The sequence below is a fragment of the Dermacentor silvarum genome, chromosome 1, assembly GCF_013339745.2.
Source record: "Dermacentor silvarum isolate Dsil-2018 chromosome 1, BIME_Dsil_1.4, whole genome shotgun sequence".
In the NCBI taxonomy this organism is placed as follows: Eukaryota; Metazoa; Arthropoda; class Arachnida; order Ixodida; family Ixodidae; genus Dermacentor; species Dermacentor silvarum.
The window spans coordinates 120,386,096-120,408,639 of NC_051154.1; the positions used below are offsets into that span (position 1 = coordinate 120,386,096).

The 22,544-nt window shown below is 44.9% G+C and overlaps 1 protein-coding gene across 1 annotated transcript in view; it reads left to right on the plus strand.

Annotated features, from left to right (window-relative positions):
* The window catches only part of LOC119435932 (pre-mRNA-splicing factor syf1 homolog), a 119,604-nt gene that overhangs the window by 13,379 nt on the left and 83,681 nt on the right, over positions 1 to 22,544 (plus strand). Inside the window, exons 4-6 of the mRNA XM_037702633.2 lie at positions 3,659 to 3,856; positions 5,321 to 5,455; positions 12,516 to 12,680. Of these exons, the coding sequence (XP_037558561.1) occupies positions 3,659 to 3,856; positions 5,321 to 5,455; positions 12,516 to 12,680 (498 nt within the window). The remainder of the gene's footprint in view (positions 1 to 3,658; positions 3,857 to 5,320; positions 5,456 to 12,515; positions 12,681 to 22,544) is intronic.

Below are 22,544 nucleotides of genomic sequence, written 5' to 3' on the forward strand. Positions count from 1 at the left end.
TGCTAAAGAAGTATACTTGTGCCCTGCTCTGTCGTGTGCATGACGAAAGGAGTCGCCAGATTGTGGGCGCTGAACTGTTCATCCACGCTGGTTGTCCTCCCTCGCGGTATGAAAATCGCTCTATTCGATGAAGCCGCATGTAGCTCAATAGCGGCACTAACTGCGGACGTCTCTACAGCTTGCTCTCCTTGCGATAATCGCCATTCTGAAGAGCTAATGCTTGGCATGATCAGCAAGGCTCTCTGTACATCGGAACGGCAAGCACTGGTACAGCTCCTTGCCAGGCATGAGGCTGCATTCGACTTCACGCATGGAGATGCACCCCTTCATTTACCGTCGTCCCGCGCTCGTCACCGAATAGATACCGGCTCAGCACACCCCATCCGCCAGAAGCCCTACCGAGTGTCATCCTCCGAGCGCAAAGTTATTGCAGAGCAAGTCAAGGAGATGATGAACAAAGGTGTCGTTCAAGAGTCGTCTAGCCCATGGGCAGCCCCAGTAATCCTGGTCAGGAAAAAAGATGACTCCTGAAGATTCTGCGTAGATTACAGGCGTCTAAACGCAGTGACAAAGAAGCATGTCTATCCGCTACCATGAAACGATGACGTCATTGATTGCTTACACGCTGCTTCGTACTTCTCAACACTTGATTTGCGATCGGGGTATTGGCAAATACCTATGGACCCTGCCGACAAGGAAAAGACCGCTTTCGTGACTCCAGATGGCCTATTCGAATTAAATGTTATGCCTTTTGGCCTTTACAATGCTCCTGCAACCTTCGAAAGATTCATGGACACAGTACTACGTGGTCTAAAGTGGGAGATATGCATGTGTTACCTCAATGATGTAATATTTGGCCGCACGTTTGAAGAACATAACGAATGCCTCAGCCTTGTTCTCGACCGCATCGAAAAAGCTGGACTGGTTCTAAAGTCAAAAAAATGTCGGTTTGGCGAACGCCAAACACTGTTCCTGGGACACTTAGTCGACAAGGATGGCGTCAGACCTGATCCTCGTAAGATTGAAGCGGTGAGCGCCTTCAAGCCACCGCAGTCAGCACGAGAACTTCGCTCATTCATTGGCCTATGTTCGTATTTCCGTCGTTTTGTTCCCCGGTTTGCCGACATCGTTTACCCATTGACAAGTATTTTGCAACAAGATGCGGCCTTCCATTGGACACCAGAGTGTGACGCTTCATTCTCTCAATTGAAGTTTATACTAACGTCAGCACCCCTCTTGCGTCACTTTGATCCATCTTGCCTGACTGAAGTTCACACTGATGCTAGTGGAATCGGGATAGGCGCGGTGCTTGTACAACGTCACAGTGGCGCAGAACATGTTGTCACATATGCCAGCCGTTGCCTGAGCAAATCTGAACGCAATTATACGGTTACAGAACAAGAATGCCTGGCAGCTGTTTTTGCTGTACAGAAGTTTCAGTGTTATCTTTACGGTAGACCATTCAAGATTATCACCGACCATAATTCTTTATGCTGGCTGGTCGGTTTGCGTGATCCATCTGGTCACATCGCACGTTGGGCGCTGCGCCTCCAGGAATACGACTTTGTGGTGTCGTACAAGAGTGGCCGTCGTCACGCTGACGCAGACTGCCTCTCTCGAATTCCTCTTGCAACTACCGACTGCGATGCTGAGAATTTTGACGACTGCCTCGCTGCTGTTACTTGTACGTTCCCTGACGCGGCAGACTTTCAGCGAGAACAACGGAATGATCTTACCCTCGATCCGCTTTTTGTTGCCGCCCGTACTTCTCAAGGCAGTGGTCGCTTTACTGTCCGTGATGAGTTGCTCTACAAAACTAATTACTCCGGGCATGGAGCGCATTTTCTGCTTGTTGTCCCCGAGAGTCACCGCTCCGACGTTCTACGCTCCATGCATGACGATGCGACATCCGGACATTTCGGCTTCGTACGAACGCTACACCGCACGCAGGAGCACTTTTACTGGCCCAAGATGTACGAAACAACCAAGCGCTATGTCGCTAGTTGTGAAACGTGCCAACGTCACAAGCGACCGACTACCGCAGCCCCGGGTCCCCTTCGTCCATTGACACCGCCTAGTACGCCGTTCGAGCAAGTAGGCATTGACCTTTTGGGTCCATTGCCGCTATCCAACAACAAGAACCGTTGGATAATTGTCTGCGTAGACCATCTTACACGGTATGCAGAAACTGCAGCCATACCCTCTTCCACTGCTGCTTGCGTGGCGGTCTTCCTGCTGCGTTCCGTGGTCCTTCGTCATGGCCCACCACGTGTCATCATCAGCGACCGTGGTCGCCAGTTCACTGCTGATGCCATTGAAGAGTTACTTCGTTTGTGTACTTCACAGTTCCGTCATTCCACGCCGTATCATCCACAAACCAATGGCCTCGTTGAAAGGACAAACAGAACGCTGACCAACATGCTTGCCATGTACGTCTCCTCCAATCATATGAACTGGGACGACGTGCTACCCTTCATCACTTACGCATACAACACGGCGAAACCACAAACTATAGCCCATTTTATCTCCTGTATGCAAGGTTACCGCGAAGCCCTCTGGACACTTTCTTACCCTTCGTTCTGCACAATGACGATTCTGTATCGAAGACTTTGTGTCTCGCTGAAGAAGCCCGTCGAATAGCTCGTCTTCGTACTCTGGCCTCGCAAAGTCATACGAAAGAGCGATACGATGACCGTCACGTACAAGTATCGTTCGAAAAATGTGTCTTGGTCCTTCTTTGGACACCGCAACGCAAGCGTGGATTGTGCCAGAAGCTCTTGTCACAATATTCAGGCCCATTTGTAGTTGTGGACCACCTGAGCGAACTCGCTTACGTAATAGCTCGCCTCCTGTGCAATAGTCGGCGATCAAGCAGAACTCAGCTGACTCACATTGCTCGCCTGAAGCCTTTCTACCCTGCTTGTCCATCCTGACTCGCCCCACGGGCTTCGTCTGCTTGCGGGGAAATGTAACGGATACGAAAAGCAGGCACAAAAAGCGAGAAGAGAAGACGAAGAGAACGAAGAGCTCGAGAGGCCGGACTGCGCTACGATCATGCTCCGATCATCGCCCATCTCCTGTAAAATAAAACCATTTCTTCACAACTCACAACTCTTCGTAACAATATGCAGTATTACTCTGCTATAGGAAGTAAACAGGAGTAACCACGGGTAAGCGGAGGGATCAATTGACCTGCAGCTCAGTTTCTATTCTTTTTTGGCACTGTTGAGAGATTTCACAAAAAGGAATTTGCGTCCACAAATGTGGACACCGTGTCTGAAGGGGTTAGTTGACAATACCAGTTATTGTCTTCTTGCCCTAACTATAAGTGGCATTAAGATATCACAAGGACATAAAACATTAAATTGTAGTTGTGCTTAAGGCCTTTTACCTTCTTGCATGTTCTGGTGCTATATTTATAAGGGTATAATTGTTTTTTAGCATAGTACAGGTTTTGGGCTAGTTCATTGTACATAAACAATATGAAAACACAACTTGGATGAAACTTCATTTTATTCTTTTTGTCCAAGTTCTACTTCAAGCTGTTGGTTCAAACAAGCGTTGTTTTATTGTTGTTTTTTTCGCAAATAAATGTAACAAACCCATTATGAGTGTGTCTGTTGCCAAGTATTAACATATGGCCTTTCTATTGTGGCAGATGCCTCGAATATGGATGGACTACTGCAAGTTTCTCACCCTGCAGCAGAAAATTACACGCACACGACGAGTGTTTGACAGGGCCCTCCGGGCTTTGCCCATCACTCAGCATCCTCGCATTTGGCCACTTTATTTGGAGTTTGTCAACATGCACGACATTCCCGAAACAGCTCTTCGTGTTTACCGCCGCTACCTTAAGGTATTTATAGTTCTATGTGTTTTTAAGAACATGATAAATAGTTTCTGAATCTGGCTATCGCCCTTTGGCACTTCATTATGTTGAGAAATTTCTTAACCTGAATTGCTTATTTCATGACAAAGCTTTGTAACATTGAAGTGGCAGTGGGTTGCACTCATCAGAATGCCTTTGGGGATGGCTTGGCTTGGATGAGTTAGGCTTGTGCAAAACAATTGAGTGATTAAGCACCACATTCATACATTGTTGCCTTATATGCAATGATGATCGATAATGTCATGGCTGAGTGTATCAATTTGTTTGTTTTGAATATCAAATAACTTTTTGAGAGGTGAATATTACAGTGTTTTAAACCAGTGTTTGATACATCTTGAGATCACAGTTCTTGACCTATCTCTGTGAATAAAAGTGAGGCAGATTCTATAAAATGTGGGAATCTATGTTACGTGAAGTGTTTGCAGGCAGCTGGCTATTTAGCAATGTTTTGGTTTCTACAAAGTGTTCCCAGATCGACGTAAGATGTTTTTGTAAGGCAAGCAATTTTGTTTCTGATATGTGTGTGTGTGTGTGTGTGTGTGTGATGACAGCAGCAAGACAATGGTAACAGTTATGGCATGTTGACTGGTTTCTTGTACCCTTGCAAAAAATGTTAGAACCTGTTTTGTTTCGACCTCGGTTGATCCTGAAGGCATTAGTGTCACACACCATCAATGTAGTCCTACCTCTTGCGAGGAAAGGACCAGTAAATGTGGTCCGATTCTGAAAGTGGTGGAGTTTAAAATATTGCCTCAAAGTACTAGCTGCCATGAGGGAAGAATGGAAGAATCCGGCATGCTGCTTTTATAAGAAACTTGTTTGTATGCGACATTAAAGATATGAAAGACTGTGATAATGTTGACTTTTCTTCGCTCATTTCATTCCTGTGTCTGAGGCCTATTGTGAACTGGCGTGTGTGCACATTCTGTGCAGTGTGATGCATGTGATCAAGTAGCTAGTTGGCGTTGGCACACAATTGTGGCCTAATGGTTAAAGCATCGGGCTTTTCTGCTTTGAGACCGAAATTCAATCTCGCCATCAAACATACACACACAGACACACACATATATATATATATATATATATATATATATATATATATATATATATTTTTTTTTTTTTTTTATTGAATATGCCCGAAACGAGAGACAAGAGCCTACCTACCTACCTCGAAGTACCTTGTATGAAGCAAATGATGCCTTCACATTAAAACTGGTTTCTTAACTAAAATGAGGAGAGGCTTATGTGCAGGTGCATTCAGCTTTGTTGTAAGGGCTTTTTCTGTTGAGCAAAATAGCCCTAGTATTTCTCCACCTTTGGTTGCCATTGCCAATTGATACCTTATTGATGTTATGGCCTCATATGCTTTGGTGTTTGTGGGACTGTTATGATTGCAAAATAATTCTGTGTCATTTGTTTACTTCAATTCAGCTCTGCCCAGAGAATGCTGAGGAATTTGTGGAATACTTGACTCGCATTGGTCGCTTGGATGATGCTGCTGTACTACTGGCAGATATTGTCAATAAGGAAGACTTTGTGTCTAAAGAAGGAAAGTCTAAACATCAGGTAGGATAAATGATGTAGTGTTGAGAAGGAGTAGGGATACCTGATCTGCACTTGATGTTGAAAATGTGTGTAATCAAGCATATATGCAGCACAGTTTTAGGGACATCTTGCTTGGATGATTTATGAAGTAAATGTCCACAGCAATAACATTTATTTACAGTCTCAATGTAATAAAATTTGGCTTGAGTTCCTTTGGGCGTGCAGGTGTTCACAGCTGAATTCACCTGTAGGTCCATTGAAGTAAGGTAATCATAAGCGTGTCTGAAATCGGCTCACTTTTACATTAAATGATAATGTTGATAGCCGTGCAGTTTTATTTTGTGGCAAACATTTTTTTTTTATTTCTGTATGGACTGCTTAGTATCCACAATGTACTGATCTCACTGTGCTCGAGAGTGACTGTGCGCCTGTCATGCAGGCAACTTTGGGAGCAGAGTGCTGTAGAAAGCCGATTTCCTTTAAAATAATGAAGCTGTTCAAGATCTAATTAGTGCAGCAATGTATGCCACTGTGTTTGTGTTCCCTTGACCCTTTCCATGCTGCAAAATATCTTTTTCTTATCCTCGCCCAGACTCTGCAAGCACGCGTAATCACTGCTAATTGCCGCAGTTCCACTTGTCAATGTGTCCGTGGCGTAATGGTTTCAATATCGAATTTCTGGGCTAGAGGTCCTGTGTTTGAATCCTGCCATCAGACAATTTTAATAAGGCTTATTTAATTGTTTATAAAGCATTACTTTATTAAAGATGATCACTTTGCAAAGTCACGAAGCCACTTGAAGTCAGAAGGACGATGTTTAGGCAAATCCATGTATTGCCCATAATTTCCATGCTGGCTGAACTGCCCTGCTTGCAGCTCTCGTAGACATTGGCGCCACAGTTCCCTCTAGTTATTGTATGAGACTTAATGGTTAAAGCTGCTACATCCATGCTACAAATTAGATAAACTGCTACAAAACTGCTTCAGGATGAGCTGCACTGCATAATATCGGAGGCCACTGAGAAGAGTTGTGAAAGCCAGGTGATGGTCGCGACCACCCTATGTGAAGAGCGCCGTCGCATCTTCTGCCTTTCGTAAAGCTAAATGAGCTAACAGTCATTAAACTAATCCAATCCAGTGCATACTTGAGAATGTTCATGGTCAGCCATTTGGAAACTCTATGCGCCATATTTGCGGGTTGTGCGTAGTTTAGGGGAGTGTTTTGTCGGGCCTAGTAGTCTGTGCTTGGCCCATTACGCTTGTTGGCATGAAAGAGAGAAGAGAGTGATTGTACAGGGGAAGACGCCTGCATTCTTACTTTGTATCGGTGGTGTGGCTTTGGTGAGAGAGGTGTTCGTCAACTGATCGGCACTACACGCCTTGGGCATGGCGGCTGTGTCATGGTGCACACAGCAATCTGAAACTTGACCTCCTTGCAGCTGATTTGCTATGTCGTGTTTATCTGTGTGCGCTCATAACGCAGCGCGTTTGTAGGTCCGCTTTTTTACTAGCTAGACGTCTTTAGGCCTACAGCAAAATTGCTCAAATGGTCCTTGTGTATAGACTTTTTCAATGGGCAAGGATGAAAGGGCGCATGACGAGCCTTTCCTCCTCTCTGGTTTGTGCAAGTCGGCGCAACGCTGCTTGAATGTCGCGTGCTGCAGAACGATTTGGAGATGTTTGAGCTCGTTCTCTGTCAAATTTATGTGATGTCTGTTCATATGAGGTCGTCGAAGAACCACTGTGTAGCCTTTTGGTGCAGCAGTAACTACAGTATGCAGAAGCAGACATTTCTTTTGGCCACACAAACATGCGACTTCCATCGCCAGTTTTGGTGTGTGCATGTGTTATCAACTTCCTTGTTTGAACCCGCCGTGGTTGCTTAGTGGCTATGGTGTTGGGCTGCTAAGCACGAGGTCGTGGGATCGAATCCCGGCCACAGCGGCTGCATCTCGATGGGGGTGAAATGCGAAAACACCCATATACTTAGATTTAGGTGCACGTTAAAGAACCCCAGGTGGTCCAAATTTTCAGGAGTCTCCCACTACAGCGTGCCTCATAATCAGATGGTGGTTTTGGCACGTAAAACCCCTTAATTTTTACGTCCTTGTTTGTATCGATTTTTACTCAATGAAGAGTAACGTCGTCTATGAATTTCTAGTGTCAGTTGGAAAATCTCACTATCTGATCACCTGGCATAAGAATTACGAGAGTGCTCGTGTATGGCCAACCTAACGCAACTCTCGAACACCGAAGCGCCAATCATTTTAAAATATTTGCATCAGCCACCGACATTGTTGTCACACATTTCAAGTCTAGTAGACCTGAAATCGCTATGCTGTGTCTATGTTAGCCTCCTGTTTGAGGCCGATGGCATTGCTCAACACAGCGATCATTGCAGTTGGCAAACCAGCATGGTACATATAAGCTTTGTGCTTTGGCATTGCCTTTTTGTCTTGATAAACATAATGGGGTGCTTGGGATCAGCATTGTTTATAAACAAACACAATCGCAGCAAGCCAACCGACAATGGCAAAACAAAGTGCAAGCCCCGAGCTTCTGAATGGTCGTCTTCTTCCTGTGTGAGCAGCGCACTCTGCTTGTTCACATAGTGCTAACATTTTTCACTACAAAAGCAGTTATATCTAGAGGGGATCACATAAAATGAATCGGATGGTATTTGTAAGGACACATTTTTGTAAAACAGGTGAGCGCGTTGCAGAGGACGGGACGAACAAGACTGAACGAAAAACAATCCGTTGTCGTCATCCGCTTCTCTTGCGAAAATATTTTATTGAGATAGCAATTATATGGACACTCAAAAGCAGATTTCTGCCGTCGGCGTCGCCGGCGCCGGCGCCGTGAGGTTCCGTATGACGTCAATGGAGATGAAATCGTCGCTGCGCGTCGAACGCTGTATGTGCGAGTGAAAGGGCGCGAAGGGCGCGCGCTTTCACGGGGAGTGAACGCACGGCGGAGAACAAACGCGCGTTCTGCGCCGTGCTCGCTTAAGGGCTGCAGAAGTAGGCGTCTCTTTTCTCCTTTACAATCACCATATATGAGAGCAAACGCGCCTTCTTCCGACGCGCGAGAGGGCGAGGGGGAGGAAAGGGAGGCGACGTTTAGCTGCGGCACCAAGTGCCTATTTATATCAGAGGCTCTGGCAACAGTCACCAACGCCGCACGCATTTTGAGCGAACGCGGGCAAAACGCCGACGGTGTCGCCAACAGTTCTGCGTGTTGCCGGTGCTGCTGCATGTCCAAGTTTATACAGCTGAAAAAGCTAATATCATTACTCCGTATAGCTCTCTACAAATTTGCTATCGCAATTGATGCTTCGCCTTTCAGGTGAAACTGCGAGAACTTTTTTTAACAACAATAATAAAAAAATATATACACTTGCTAACGTTGCAATAAGACTTCACATAGTCGTGCTGCATGCTTGACTCGTGCACTATAAAACAAGCAGATCTATAGCCATCTGATACCGCTGCTTCAGACGCTCGTGCTGTCTGCAGCCATTCGCTTGACTACTCGACAAGTTTGATTCGCACTGTATGGTTTGCTGTTATTACTAACCAAAATTATTTTATTCGTGAGGGAAAACCTCACCCAGCAAACGACGTAGTCGCGCTATGTATCGGATAACAATTTTAACACCTGTCGAAGTAAACAGCACAACTTATTTCATAGCAGAACGGTATACCGATGCTGTTGGGATCGTCGTATGTTTTGTAACTGCACTTATTGCTGCTCAACCACAGCTTAGAACTGCCGTGAGAATGCTGCAGTAAGGTCACATTAATTTTCAGAAATACATAACTTATCTCCGAGGCTGATAGTAGACTCAAACGCATGCACACATCGTGCTGGGTGCTCCGTATGCCTCAATGCCAGCAGAAACTCTGGCCATGCTGACATCACTTCAGTATGTCTCACAGAACCATTTTCCATATTGAAGACACCACATCATACTAAATAAACCACACAAGCCCGAAAATAACCACCAGGAACTGCTGCCGAGCGTATACCTGGCATACAACAGAGCACTCGCCCAAGCCAGAATGCCAACTGCCCATACATGACGCCACTGCTTATGCAATATGGCGATACCCATGAAAAAAAGGTCTATACTATGTGACTGTATTGCTGTGAGCTTTGTGTGCCTTTGTCATGCTTTACCACTAGGAACGCGCATTACTTCACGTGATAGCATGAAGTAATGTATAGGGCCCGTGTCGAAAAAAATCTGGTGTCGGCGTTCCGTAAGCGAAAATTACCTTATATATTTAGGTATACGTATATGCTACGCTTTGCTATAGACGGTTTCATCCGGCGCCCTTAGGAAACTTCCGGTAGCCGTTCTTTTTGCTGGTATTCTATGGTATTTGTTCGCTCGTGTGCTTGTCCTGCATATTCTGTGTTATTTTTGGGAAATATCGATATAAGTGTGAGTTGTGGCATTCAGTGTGTTGCGTGACGGCGAGTAGCTCTTGGAGCATCGACTGTTTTCATTACGTTTACTCCTCAACGGTGTTTTTCAAATCTTGGAGCCTACCAAGAACTCCCAGATTTGCTCTGCTCACTTCATCTAAGGTACGTTACTACGTGGAGTAGCCGGACTGCTATAATGCTGAATAATAAAAGTGCTACTGCGCGATTGTTCTGGCCGTATGTCGTGTAACTCGCACGAGAGCAGCTCGTCCCGAGCTTGCCCACTCGTCCAGTTTCTTGCCTTGGCGTTAATTTCCATGCTACGAACATGAGTTTAAATTATTGTTTAGCGAGTGCCATGCTGCCACCGTTTTATTTTAATGTTTTTCATATCTGGGGCACAAGTGCACTTCTGCAGCTTTACTACCTAGTAGGTACATGTGCGCATTGGTTTATCATGTTTAACGTCCCAAAGTGACTCCGGCTATGACGGACGCCGCAGTGGAGGGCTCCGGATAATTTCGACCACCTGTGGTTCTTAACGTGCACTGACATCGCACAGTACGCAAACCTCTAGCATTTCGCCTCGATCGAAATGCGACAGCCGGGGCCCAAACGGCGTCTTTCGGGTCAGCAACCGGGCACCGTAACCGCTGAGCCACCGCGGCGGCATGTGAGCATTCGTATCGGTATCACAGAGCAGAATCGCAGAAAAGTTAGAGATTTCCGTGCATGCATGTAGGAAGTTTCGGCGACATTGTAAAAACATTTACGAATTAACGGAGGCCAATTGGTCTCTGTTAATTCGTAAATGCTTTTAGAATGTGGCCGAAACTTCGATTGCAATCTCGTGCCCGACACTACCGGTTTCATTTTGTTAGAAGTGTAGTAAATTCGTGAGTATTTAAGTTAGTCCCATTTCATTCGACCTAGGCTTCTTGCACTAAATGACTCTTGAGAATGTACAGTTATTTGTGAATGCATATTGAAAAGCAGAAACAAGGCATATGACGCAGAAAACATGTGCATGTACACATGCACAGCTTACCACTTCATCCTCCATCTTGCAGCAATAAAAGTGCCATTGCGAAATGCAAAAACGCCCGTGTGCTTGTGTTATAGGGCACGTTAAAGAACCCCAGGTGGTCAAAATTAATCCGGAACCCTCCACTATGGTGAGCCTCTGTAATCAGAACTGGTTTTGGCACGTAAACCCCAGAAAGAAGAAAAAAGTGCCATTAAAATTTTTCTAGTTTTCGGCAGTCCCATTCCATTCCATGTCCCATTCCATTCCATTTGGCAGCCTTGAAGACAACAGTCTGCATTCATTACATGTCCTCACTAATATGCTCCGCTTGTTGCTCCAGTGTTGTAACTGAGGGAAGGTGTTTGGAGCCCCACGAAAACGAAAATCGCAAGACATCATCATCCAGCGGATTGGGCAGCTCTCCGCCTCTAAACATCAGCTTTTGGCGATGCCGATCTTTTGCTTCGGTGCTAAGCGCCTTAAAGTAGTCGCTCGTCATCTTGATAATATTCACGATGTAGAATCAGCTTATCACAGATTCCACCAAGCAGTGCAAACATCGACACGCCGGCCTCACGTCGCTCATGCCTTCAAACAACATAGCCGGAAGACTTCTAGCTCTCCTGCCGGAAGTTCCGATGGAGCAACCAATCAGCGGCAAGCGAGGTTTGTTTGTAAACACTGAAACCGTCTATATGACATGCGGTATATGCGGGTTATATTGCCATACCATTCTTTCACTAAAGTTGCTCATACCTTGTCTTACATTCTTGACAAAGTTATTCCTCGGAATTTTGAGAATGACAGCCCACAAACGAATGTTGTGAAACGAAACGATGACTGTGCATGCCTTTTATGTTAAATCTTCTCAGACTGAAATATTAAAAGTGCGAAACAATAACATAAACCTTAAAATGATGTAATTTTTTTGGTGCTGCTGTGCACTACCTCCGGGATCGGCCCATGTAAAAGGCCACATTCTACTAGAAAGCTCGCCTTCGTGCATTGCGTTTGTCGCCAGCGTTTCCCAGGTAAACATTACAGTTACATGAGCCGCAGTTGCCGGGAGGCGTGAGAAGCAGTCGGGGATCTTTGAATGCTATCACGTTCCACTCTTAAAGGCAAAGCTTAAGCGTCCTCCAAATCTTTCTTTTCGAGCGTGCTGGTTGAGTCACTGTGGCAGTGTGACGGTTGTAATTTGTTCGTGAGTGGTCGCATGCACGAATGATCTTTCTCGAGAATAGTATTTGTAATCGTGGTGTGCCGAGACAGTACTCTGGAACCATTTTTGATGCACAGGAATAGTGAGTGGTGGATAATCGTTCAAAATCGCCATTGTTGACTGCTACAAAATCTGCTACAAAATGCTCTTGGCCATTCCCGCCACTGCATCTGATAAATGAAGAGTGTTATTAATAATGTATATTATGCATTTCATTTTCCAAAAGAACAGCATGGGTTGCACTTGTCATCAGACCTTATTTTTCTCACCTTTTTTGTAGAATAATACAGCTTCTCTTTAGGTGTTTCTGAATTTGAGGGTGTTGCTGGTGAGGCCTCTAATATAAATCTAAGTAAGGCCTTTTTGTGAGACTTAAAATATGCTGCTTTCTATTTCAGCTGTGGAATGAGTTGTGCGAGATGATTTCCAAGAACCCTGATAAGGTGCACTCGCTCAAAGTGGATGCCATTATTCGAGGCGGGCTTCGCCGTTACACAGACCAGATTGGCCAGCTTTGGAATTCCCTGGCTGACTACTACATCCGTGCTGGACTGTTTGAGAGAGTATGTATTAGTTTAATTTTATGATGGGGTACCTTGTGTGCAAAAGAACATTAGGAAGCTTTTATGGAATCTTATACTGACATAGTGAGCTGGCTGATAGGTAGCAAACATTGTAAATTTTCCAGAGTGGAAGGTTTACATTGTATTTTCTGATGTATCGGCTGCACTCACCTGTAGGCAGATTTTTGAATAACAGGGTGGTATATCACTTGCACCTTTTTACAAGACACACATATCCTTACTTTTTACTTGCACGATGCAATAAAACATGAAATGCATACTTGAATACCCATTGTGCAATCATGTATTTAGAAAGGACAAGCATAACTCGATTTGTGGCTCTTCTGGGTCATGTGTGGAAGTAAGTACTGGGAGAGCTGAAAATGTACGTATGCAGATCGAACATCGGCAGTGCAAATTGTGCACTTGACTCCTCATGCCAGTCTTTGGTCAAACAAAATTACCTGGAAACGTGAAGGCACCCACCTGCTGAAAAGCCAGGCCATCCATTTAGTTTACCTTTTCAAAGCACCTTTGCTCCCCAAAGCTTAGCTATGTTTGTTGAAGGCTCATGGTGGCTTGTGCAGTTGTCTACACTTGCACCATGATCACCTCCTAGGGCAGGCACATAAGTCATGCAAGGTTTCATGTTCACCCGTTCACACATGTCAACAATGATGCAACCATCGTGAACAACTTGTTTAGGGTTGAGCAGCTGATGCATACAAGCGATTGGTTTCAGAAGAGTTGGTTGTGCTTTATATACAAGCTTGTAGGATCTCTTAAAAACATGGATTGTGTGTTGGTCTCACTTAACTCTTTCACCCAATCTGTAGTGCTTTTTGCACAAGCAGACTTGCAGTTTCAGGTTCAACTACTCTCTGACAATGTGCCACAAAAATTTTATCCTCATCAGCGCAGTAGGAATGCTGAGAGTATTGTTTTTTTCACAAGCAGGTGACTGTGTAAACAAGAATGTCCCGATTTCCTGCAGCTTCGTTGCGCTCACGGACTCGCCGCGGTTCACACGTACGCAGCTGTGTGCGAGGAGGAATACCGCACGCTGACTGATGCTCGCAGTGATAAGAATTATGCACAATGTGACAAGAAGTCAGCGATGGTCCTTTTTTTCTTCTCTTTTTTTTTTTTATAGCTGCCGCAACTTTTTTATGCCACTTCACCTGGGGCCCTTTTCGCGCCATTTCTCTTAGCGCTCATTTCGCTCGAACCGAAGTTCCACTTTTGGAGACTGCTGAAACTGCCGCAGCCCTGGCTGTTATCGAGTTCAACACTGGCCCTAAGCAAATTCAGAGTGTGCTAGAGAAGCTTGGCATAGTTTGCGGAATGTACACAATGAGCCATCTAGAAGAGTACAAAGACAGCGCTTGTCACGGCCAGGGCACTTGACAGCTCAAAAGTGGCTTGGAAAAAAAGAAAGATAGCAGCTATTGCAACAGAACAAAGGGGAATTGAAGAAGGCCCAGTGTATGCTGCAGAAGAATTTTAGTTACGATATATGCAATTTGAATAAAATGACACACTTCAGAATTTCTGGAACCGTTTTTCTCAGTTCGTTTTTCTTCACAAAAATTCGTGACTGCAAAAACTGTCGTTCTGGTATAAGAAAAGGAAGACTTATCGGTAGGGTGCTTACTGGGATAGAATGCAACTGTGGGCTCAGATTTTCAGATATCATAATTTTTTTTTAACGAAAATTCAAATTTTGGCTGTAAGTTGGAAGTTCAATTCCTGCTGAAGCCAATTATGCAATTTTCTTCTTTCAGTAAAAACTGCAAAAATGGAACAGACCAGCTGCAAAATGGCATAGTTTGGGTCTTTCTGATAATATACTATTAGGCACAAGAATTACAACTTTTTTTTTTGTCAATTTAGAATGATTACATTGTTCTGAACACATCCTCCAATTTTTCTCAAAATCAAGTTAGCAGTACAAAAGTTCACTTTTGTGGGCAGTGTCCCCGCTTAATATAAGAAATATAGAACCTTATCATTGGCTATACAGTTTTCTGTTTTGCCTAATAGTTATTGATAAGCATTTGTTGCCTCTTGACTACAGTGGAATCTCAACATGCTCAAGATTTCCGTTTAATTTTTTTTACTTTATTTCTTTTTTCCTCGCAATCTCAACCTTTCTTTATCTCATGGCAAAATATTTGGAAGAAATACGCAGCAGTATTTGAGAAAATTACACTTTTATAGTGTGCTGTCCTGTGAAATTTAGAAGCAAATCGGGCTTTGGGATGGGCTATCGCACCGCTCATCATGCAAGTGCGGCTTTTCGATGACGCAGTGCCGCCATCTTGGTATCGCCGTAAACATGAGATCATAGATTCTGATAGCCGCAGCACTGTATTTCTCCATGCAGAAGTAAAAGAAACAAACGCAAACGCGATAAGCGAGAACTAACGTTATAATTCATTACTGCAGTCCCGAGGCACGCCAGGAGTGCTCTTATTGGCCGACGCGAATTTGAATCACTATCGGGCTTGTTTCGCGCACATTTTGGCAGCTGCTCACTTTGTGTGTTCCGAGGCAGACCTTTCAAAATGTGCCTAGTTCTCTCGGGTTTCTTTCTTTGCTGCGTCCTAGCTGCTGCATTATGGTGATAAGGGCATGATTTGTGCAATATAAGCGAATCTGATTGCTTTTCTTTTTGGTGGTGAAGCTACTTCGTACCCTGCGCCGAAGAAAAGTTACCCACAGATACGAATGCCATCGATCTTGTTGATGCAGCAAGACTGGGCAGTGTGCGATTGCCGGCTTGTGATAAAGTTACAAGGTGTTTGAAAAGAGCCATCAAGTTACATGATACTGCACAACGCAAAAACTTTCTTGCGGGGGGAGGACGCACACGAGTGCTGTTATGGCAGAATGATGTAGTAAAAAAAAAAAAAAAAAAAAAAGCTGCATGTTAACATTAAGGGGGAACCCTGCTTTTGGGAGCCGAAAATTGGCTCAGATATCTTTATGTGTCCCATTGCTCCAGATTGGTGTAGAGCATTTATTCTTGCTTGCTTGGATCTCTGTATCATCCTTCCTTGATTTAGCCTGTGTTATAATCATCATAAAGTGGTTGTGGAATGTTTTTACTTATTTTCTCAAAAGAGCTTTTCTGGTGGTGTCACCGTTTTGGAGTTAAGATATCTCTGGTTCTACTTATCCTATCACAATAATTATTTGTTTGTCAGAAAGGTACACAAATAGAGATTGCAGTGGGCATATAATATAAAGAAATGTTATGACAGAAATATTAAAAAAGTAATAATTTGTCCTGGGGTGTTAATAGGAGTCCAGACTTTAAAAAGTTTGACATGCTGTAACTTTGGTTCCAATCAGTCTAGAGCATTCATACTTGTATCACTGCATACTCTGATTACTCAAGATCATTTTTATATGTCGACATATATTGCACTATATATAGCTTAGTAAATAGCCCACCTCCAAGCATGTTATGAATTTTTAGATTTCTAGAAGTATATTTATTATCTAAGAAAAGTGAATGTATATCTTAAATTAGCAGATGGAAATGCACAGACTCCCCAAGTTTCATCAAAATCGACTCAGAAATAAGAAAAAAGTTTGTCAAAGCAGGGTCTCCCCCTGTTGCTTCCAAGTCTTTACACTAGCCGCCAATATGGTTGGTCACTGCATTATTGTCTCTGTGTCCTCTATGGTTAAATTCTGCGTCGTGAGATGGCACCACCAACACGGCCGCTGGTAACCCCATTCATAACCAGAAACCTTCAATAGTTTTACGGACAGGCTAAAGCTCTCTATTGTCACCAGTAACGAAAAGAAACGTGCAGTGGAAGCTTATCTAGATGGCACAGGCTTGAAAGTGGGTAAACAGATGTCATCTCCCATCAAAGAAGCGAAGTTCCTATACTCTCTTGGTAGCACTTTCTTTGATTATATCGGCGTACACAGTGAAGTGAAAGCCTCTGGCCTCATGCCACAGTACAGGTATTGCGTGTAGAATATTTACAGCGCCATACCCATGGATGCCGCCATATTTGGTCACGTGACTGCGCGCACCGTTGAGTGCCTTCTGAGCAATGTTTGCTTGCTTGTTTACAATGGCCACAGCTCAGGCAGACGCTGTTTCGGCCACCTGGGCGAGCAGGGAATGGGTAGACGATACCAAACTATTGGTTAAAACTGCATAGGCAGAGTAAGTATGCATTTCATCTATATGCTTCGTCTGCATTGCAATTGTAGTGTGTAAAAGCTTACCAGCTGAAGGCGATCAATCTAGCAACCTGATGTTTGCTTTTACTCTTTATATTCAAGCATTTACAGTGGTAAATTTGTAAAGCTGTTACGGCCGTGCGCCCGTTGTCATTAAGGGGAGACCCTGCTCTTCAGAGCCAAAAATTTGTCCAAATATTTTTTTGTGTCCCGTTGCTTCAGATTGGTATAGAGCATTTATTCTTGGTTAATTCGATCCCTATGTCATCCTTTATTCATTTAGCCTTTGCTATAATCGCCATAAACCTGTGAAATGTTTTCCTTTGTTTTCTCAAAAGAGCATTTCTGGCAGTGTCACTGTTTTGGGGTAATGATATCTGCTATTCTACTTATCCTATTGCAATAATTGTTTAGTTTTTTTTTTATCCGAAAGCTAGGCATATAATATAGACAGAAATGTTCAAAAAGTAGTGGTTTGTCCTGGGTGTTACTATGGGTTCATGCGTTAAAAACGTTTGGCTCAACTTTGCCTCAGATTAGTCTAGACCCTAGAGCATTCATTCTTATGTCACTGCATGCTCTGATCATTCAAGATCGTTTTTATATGTCAATCTTTATTTCACCATATATACAGCCAAACCTCAATATAAAGAACCTCAATTTAATGAAATTTGCATTGTAACAAACTACATTAATTTCCTGATCTTAATTCCATTGAAAACCGTGTATTATTATTATTTTTTTTTTCATGATTTAACTAAGTAATTTCAGGACATGGTTAAGATTTAACCCTTTGCGGTCCGTTGTCGGGCAGGGCCCCGACAACGCAACACGACCGTAGCGGTCCCATGTCGGGCACCGCCCGACAAGGGTGTTCGGGGGTTAAATTTTGCGGTTTTTCTCACTGCAATTCGTGCGCATTCTTTGTATATACGATGCGCCATCTCTTGAGGGATAAATAAACTTTGTGGAAGTTTACTTCTTGCACTAGGGTACAGCACAATGTTCAGCACGGCTTCTGGATACAAGAACGTTCTCACTTGCGCGCGCAACCGCACGTTCGCGCGGTTCGCTGAGAAGCATGATCCCATTTTCACCGCGTGCGTTTTACGGTGGTGCATTTAGTGAAAGCTTCTAGGGGGTTTCCATTGTCAATAGCTTTATTTTGAGGCGCACACAGCTGCAAAATCATGGTGAGAAAGAACAGCGACACCTCCAGTACTGCCGCAACCTCATCCTACAGCTGGTGGGTGACGTGAGGGCTAGAGCCAAAAAGCGAGGCCCGTCTGCATGGAAGGAATGCGAGGAAAGGCTAGATGGGAGGAGCCATTTCATCTACAAGCTCCCAGGCCGAAGCAACAAAGACTGTGCCGCTTGTAGCGATCGAAAAACAAACGGAGGCAGGAGGGAAACTGTCTTTCTGCAAAACCTGCAGTAACAACCCTGAGAGAACGCTTCGAGTGGTATCACACGCTCCTCAAATGTCGGTAGAGGAGTTGCCTGCAGAATGCAAGAGAAAAAATAAATATCCTGTGAGTTTTTCTTCCACAGTTGGTGGTTTTGTTAGCGGCGCCACAAACTGCCAAAATAGTTTCGGACCGGAACAGCCGGAAAGTGGGTAAAAGTTTCGGACCGCAAAGGGTTAATGAAGTTGTCGATCATTTCAAGCGTAGCCCTTGCAACATTAAACCCCATACATCGTCATCATCATCATTTCAAGCATGTACTTGGAGCCTGTATGGCTAGCAAATCTAGCAAGAAACTATAAAAATGTTGGCCGTGGCAAAAGTTATTTCAAGCGTCCTTCCGCATTAAGAGTTAGAACGTCAAAGAGCGCGTGCCAAGACGCGATAGGCAGGAATAACCACTGCACCATTTGTCACGTTGGTAAACAACTTGCGGAAGCCACATTATGCGCAACAGCTTGCAGCGCTCGGAGTAACACGAGACCTGACGATACCTTCTGCGCAAGGGGAATGGGGAGGCAGTGAACGCATGGTAACATGATCAAGTAACTAGCTCACCTCCAAGCAAGTTATGATTTCGTAAATTTCTTGAAAGTTATGCACTGTGCAAGAAAACAAAATGTATATCTTAAATTAGCACATGGAAATACATAAACTCAGTGAGTGAGTGAGTAAACCTTTATTGTTCGTAAGGGGTGACACCGGAGCTCCGGTACCGCTCGTAAGCATCCAGGGAGCCTGATGTCACCCCAAGGGGCAGAAGTTAGCAGACGAAGCGGCTTGCCGCTTCAGCTGCCAGACGGACAATGTTGGCCTGTGCCGCTGGGTCTTCGCTATGAAGCGCGGTCTCCCATGCTTGTTCATCCGTGAATAAATTATATCCTGGGGAGTAGCTGCACTCCCATAGGATATGCCTTAAAGTTCCTATTTTATCGCATAATCTGCAGAATTGGTCCTCCGGATTTCCCGTTTGCGTGTGGTATCTCCATCTGGGAGACATGTGGTTCTTGGCTTGCAGGCGGCGCCAGGTGACCGCCTCTGCAGACGTGAGGGACCTATCCGGAAGTGGATATTTCCGGCGTCCTAATCTGTAGTGCTCTGTGATCTCGTGGTAGGTCACGAGCGTCTCGACCTTAAAGTTAGGTTGAGGCCGCCGTCCCCCCCGGATAATGAGCGCTCGGGCGAGGGCATTGGTGGCTTCGTTTCCTGTTATGTTGCAGTGAGCGGGGGCCCAGGTTATGGTGATTCCTCTGTCTATGTTATGTTTCGATATTATGCTGTACGCGTAGTCTGATATTTTGCCTCTGCAGAAATTTCTTACTGCCGATTTACTGTCGCTAACGATCACCCTTGCGTCCGTGCTTGAAGCCAGGGCGATCGCTGCTTCCTCCGCTGCCGTGGCGTCTACTCCGCTTGTATATATCGCGCCCTGTTCTACTCCGGACCCGTCGACTACCACTGAGACGGAGCTTCCGTCTCCGCCAAGGGCGGCGTCTGTGAAGGCAACCGTCTCGGGTGGCATTCTGCTTAGCTTTGTTGTCAAGTGTTTGGCTCTGTGCTGGCGTCTTTGCTGATCGTGTTGTGGGTGCATGTTCTTAGGTATCGGTGCGACCGTGAGAGCTTTCGTAATTTTGGACTCAATGTGGAACATCTGGTATTTAGTTCCTCTGTTCGCTTGTAGTTACCCAGTTTAGTATCTGCTGTCCTGTCTCGCTTAGACTCGGGCGTTCGAGTTGTGCCGTTCTCGTCGCTTCCGCTAACTCCTGCCATGTGTTATGCACCCCCATTCCCTCTAGTGCCTCAATTGAGGTCGAGATTGGTAGTCCCAGTGCACGTTTCGTGCATTTCCTTATTATTACGTCTAACTTGTTTCTTTCTGCTTTTTTGATGTTAAGAAATGGGGTTGAGTAGCAGATCCGACTCAAGATGAAGGCCTGGACCAGCCTTAACTTGTTCTTCTCCTTTAGCCCTCTGCCTCTGGCCGAGATTCTTCTAATGATGCTTACCACTTGGTTTGCGTGCGCGTCTAGTTTAGCTATAGTTGTGTGGTTGTTTCCTGTTTTGCTTATGAGCATGCCCAGAATTCGGATCTCATCTACTTGCAGAATTTCTTTCCCGTCTAAGTCTATCGAGATTCTGGGAGGAGATGCATTGTCTGTCCTCGTCCTGGGCCTGATTAGTAGTAGTTCTGACTTCGTCGGGGAGCAGCTCAGTCCTTTACTTTTGGCATGGAAGTCTATGATGTCGGCTGCCCGCTGGAGCCTTTCTTCGATAGACGCATCGCTGCCCTCATTGAGCCAAACGTTGACGTCGTCTGCGTAGACGCTCGTCTTTAGTCCTTCGATCTTTCCTAACTTTCGCGAGAGGTCTTTCATAACTAAATTAAATAGAAAGGGGGATAGGATGGCTCCTTGCGGGGTGCCCCTGTTTCCTAATTTAATCTCTTCTGAGCTGAGGCTCTGCATGTGCAGGGTCGCTTTTCTGTCTTTGAGAAAAGATTTTACGTAGTCGAAGGTCCTCTTCCCTACATTAACATCTGACAGGCCGTCGAGGATGGCAGAGTGGCTGACATTATCAAACACTTTGGTTAAGTCTATGCCCAATATTGCTCTCGTATCTTTGGTCTTTCGTTTGTCTATAATATCGTGTTGGAGCCTTAGCATGGTATCTTGAGCGCTAAGGTGCGGTCTGAAACCTACCATCTCGTGGGGCCAGATGCTGTTTTCTTCCGCGGATCGAGTTAGTCGCGTCTGAATTACCTTCTCCATTAATTTGCCTAGACACGAGGTCAGTGAAATAGGTCTGAGATCTTCTATACCCGGGATTTTGCCCTTCTTATGGATTAAAATGATGTTGGCATGTTTCCCCGGGACTTCCCCGGATTCCCACACTTTGTTCAGATAAGCTGTAAGGTGAACTATAGAGTCGTCATCTAAGTTCCTTAGCATACCTTAGGTGATCTTCTCTGGGCCAGGCACTGTGTTCTTTTTGATGTCAAAGAGCGCGGCTCTGACCTCTGCTAGTAGAATTGATTCGTCCAGTAGCGGATTCTCTGCTCCCTGATATTCTTTATCCGCTGCCGGGCATGCGGGGCCTATGTAGATTTCTTTAAGTCGGTCGATGAGCTGTTCATCGGTTTTGTCAAATTTGTATCTTGCCTTGATTTGCTCTATGTTGGCGTGGGTTTTGGTGTTGGTGGGGTCTATGAGGTGGCGCAGCATCTGCCACGTGTTGGGACGGCTCATCTTCTTTTCTAGCTCGTCGCACTTTTGATCCCACCTTTTCTCTTCTAGTTTGAAGGCGTAACTCTCTATTTCTTTATTGTGCTCGGCTATTTTCTTCCTTAGGTTCCGGTTCCATTTCTGGCGCTTAAGCTTATTCTCGAGGGTTGTTTTTCGGTTCCACAGTATTTCTAAGCTTGTTGTCTAATCTGAATGGCAGGTCATCGCCCTCTACCGTTTTGGTGGCCTGTTTCATGTGTGAGACGACGGTTGAGGTCCACTCTGTTATTTCTCCGATTTCTCCTAAGTCTGCTGTTGATCTGATATTCCTGAATTTATCCCAGTCAGTTGCGGTGGCCTGCTTTGGCTTATGTACGGGCACCCCTAGTTTCCTATCGATTTGTATTTCTATTATAAAGTGATCGCTGCCAAGGTTTTCACCCGTGTTCTTCCACGATGTTTTTCCCGTCCTGTGCCCTAGTGTTAGGTCCAGTGTTGTGTCACAGCAGATGCTGTTACCCGTTCTGGTTGGCTCGTTCGGGTCCGTTAGTAGCGAGAGTCCTGTCTTCTGAATGACTTCCCACAGCATTCTACCTTTCCTGTCGATTTTGGTGTAGCCCCATTCGTGATGCTTTGCTATAAAGTCCCCTAATATGAGTAGGGGGCACGATTTTGCTGCCCTCAGCGCTTTCTTAATTATGGTCTCGAATTGTGCCTTTTTGTGACGAGGGGGGCTGTATGCGTTCAGGACAAATATGCTTCCCTTATTCTTTTTGCCGGTAAGGATTTCTACGAGTACGGCCTCCACTTGATCCGTACTTGCGTCGTGTTCAATTACCGCTATGTTATTCTTAACTAGGGTGGCTACTCTACATTTGTCCCCTCTCCAATTGTCAAATGTGCGGTACTCTGAAATTTTAACAGAGGGTTTTCCTGTTTCTTGTAACGCCACGGCAAGCGGAGGCTCT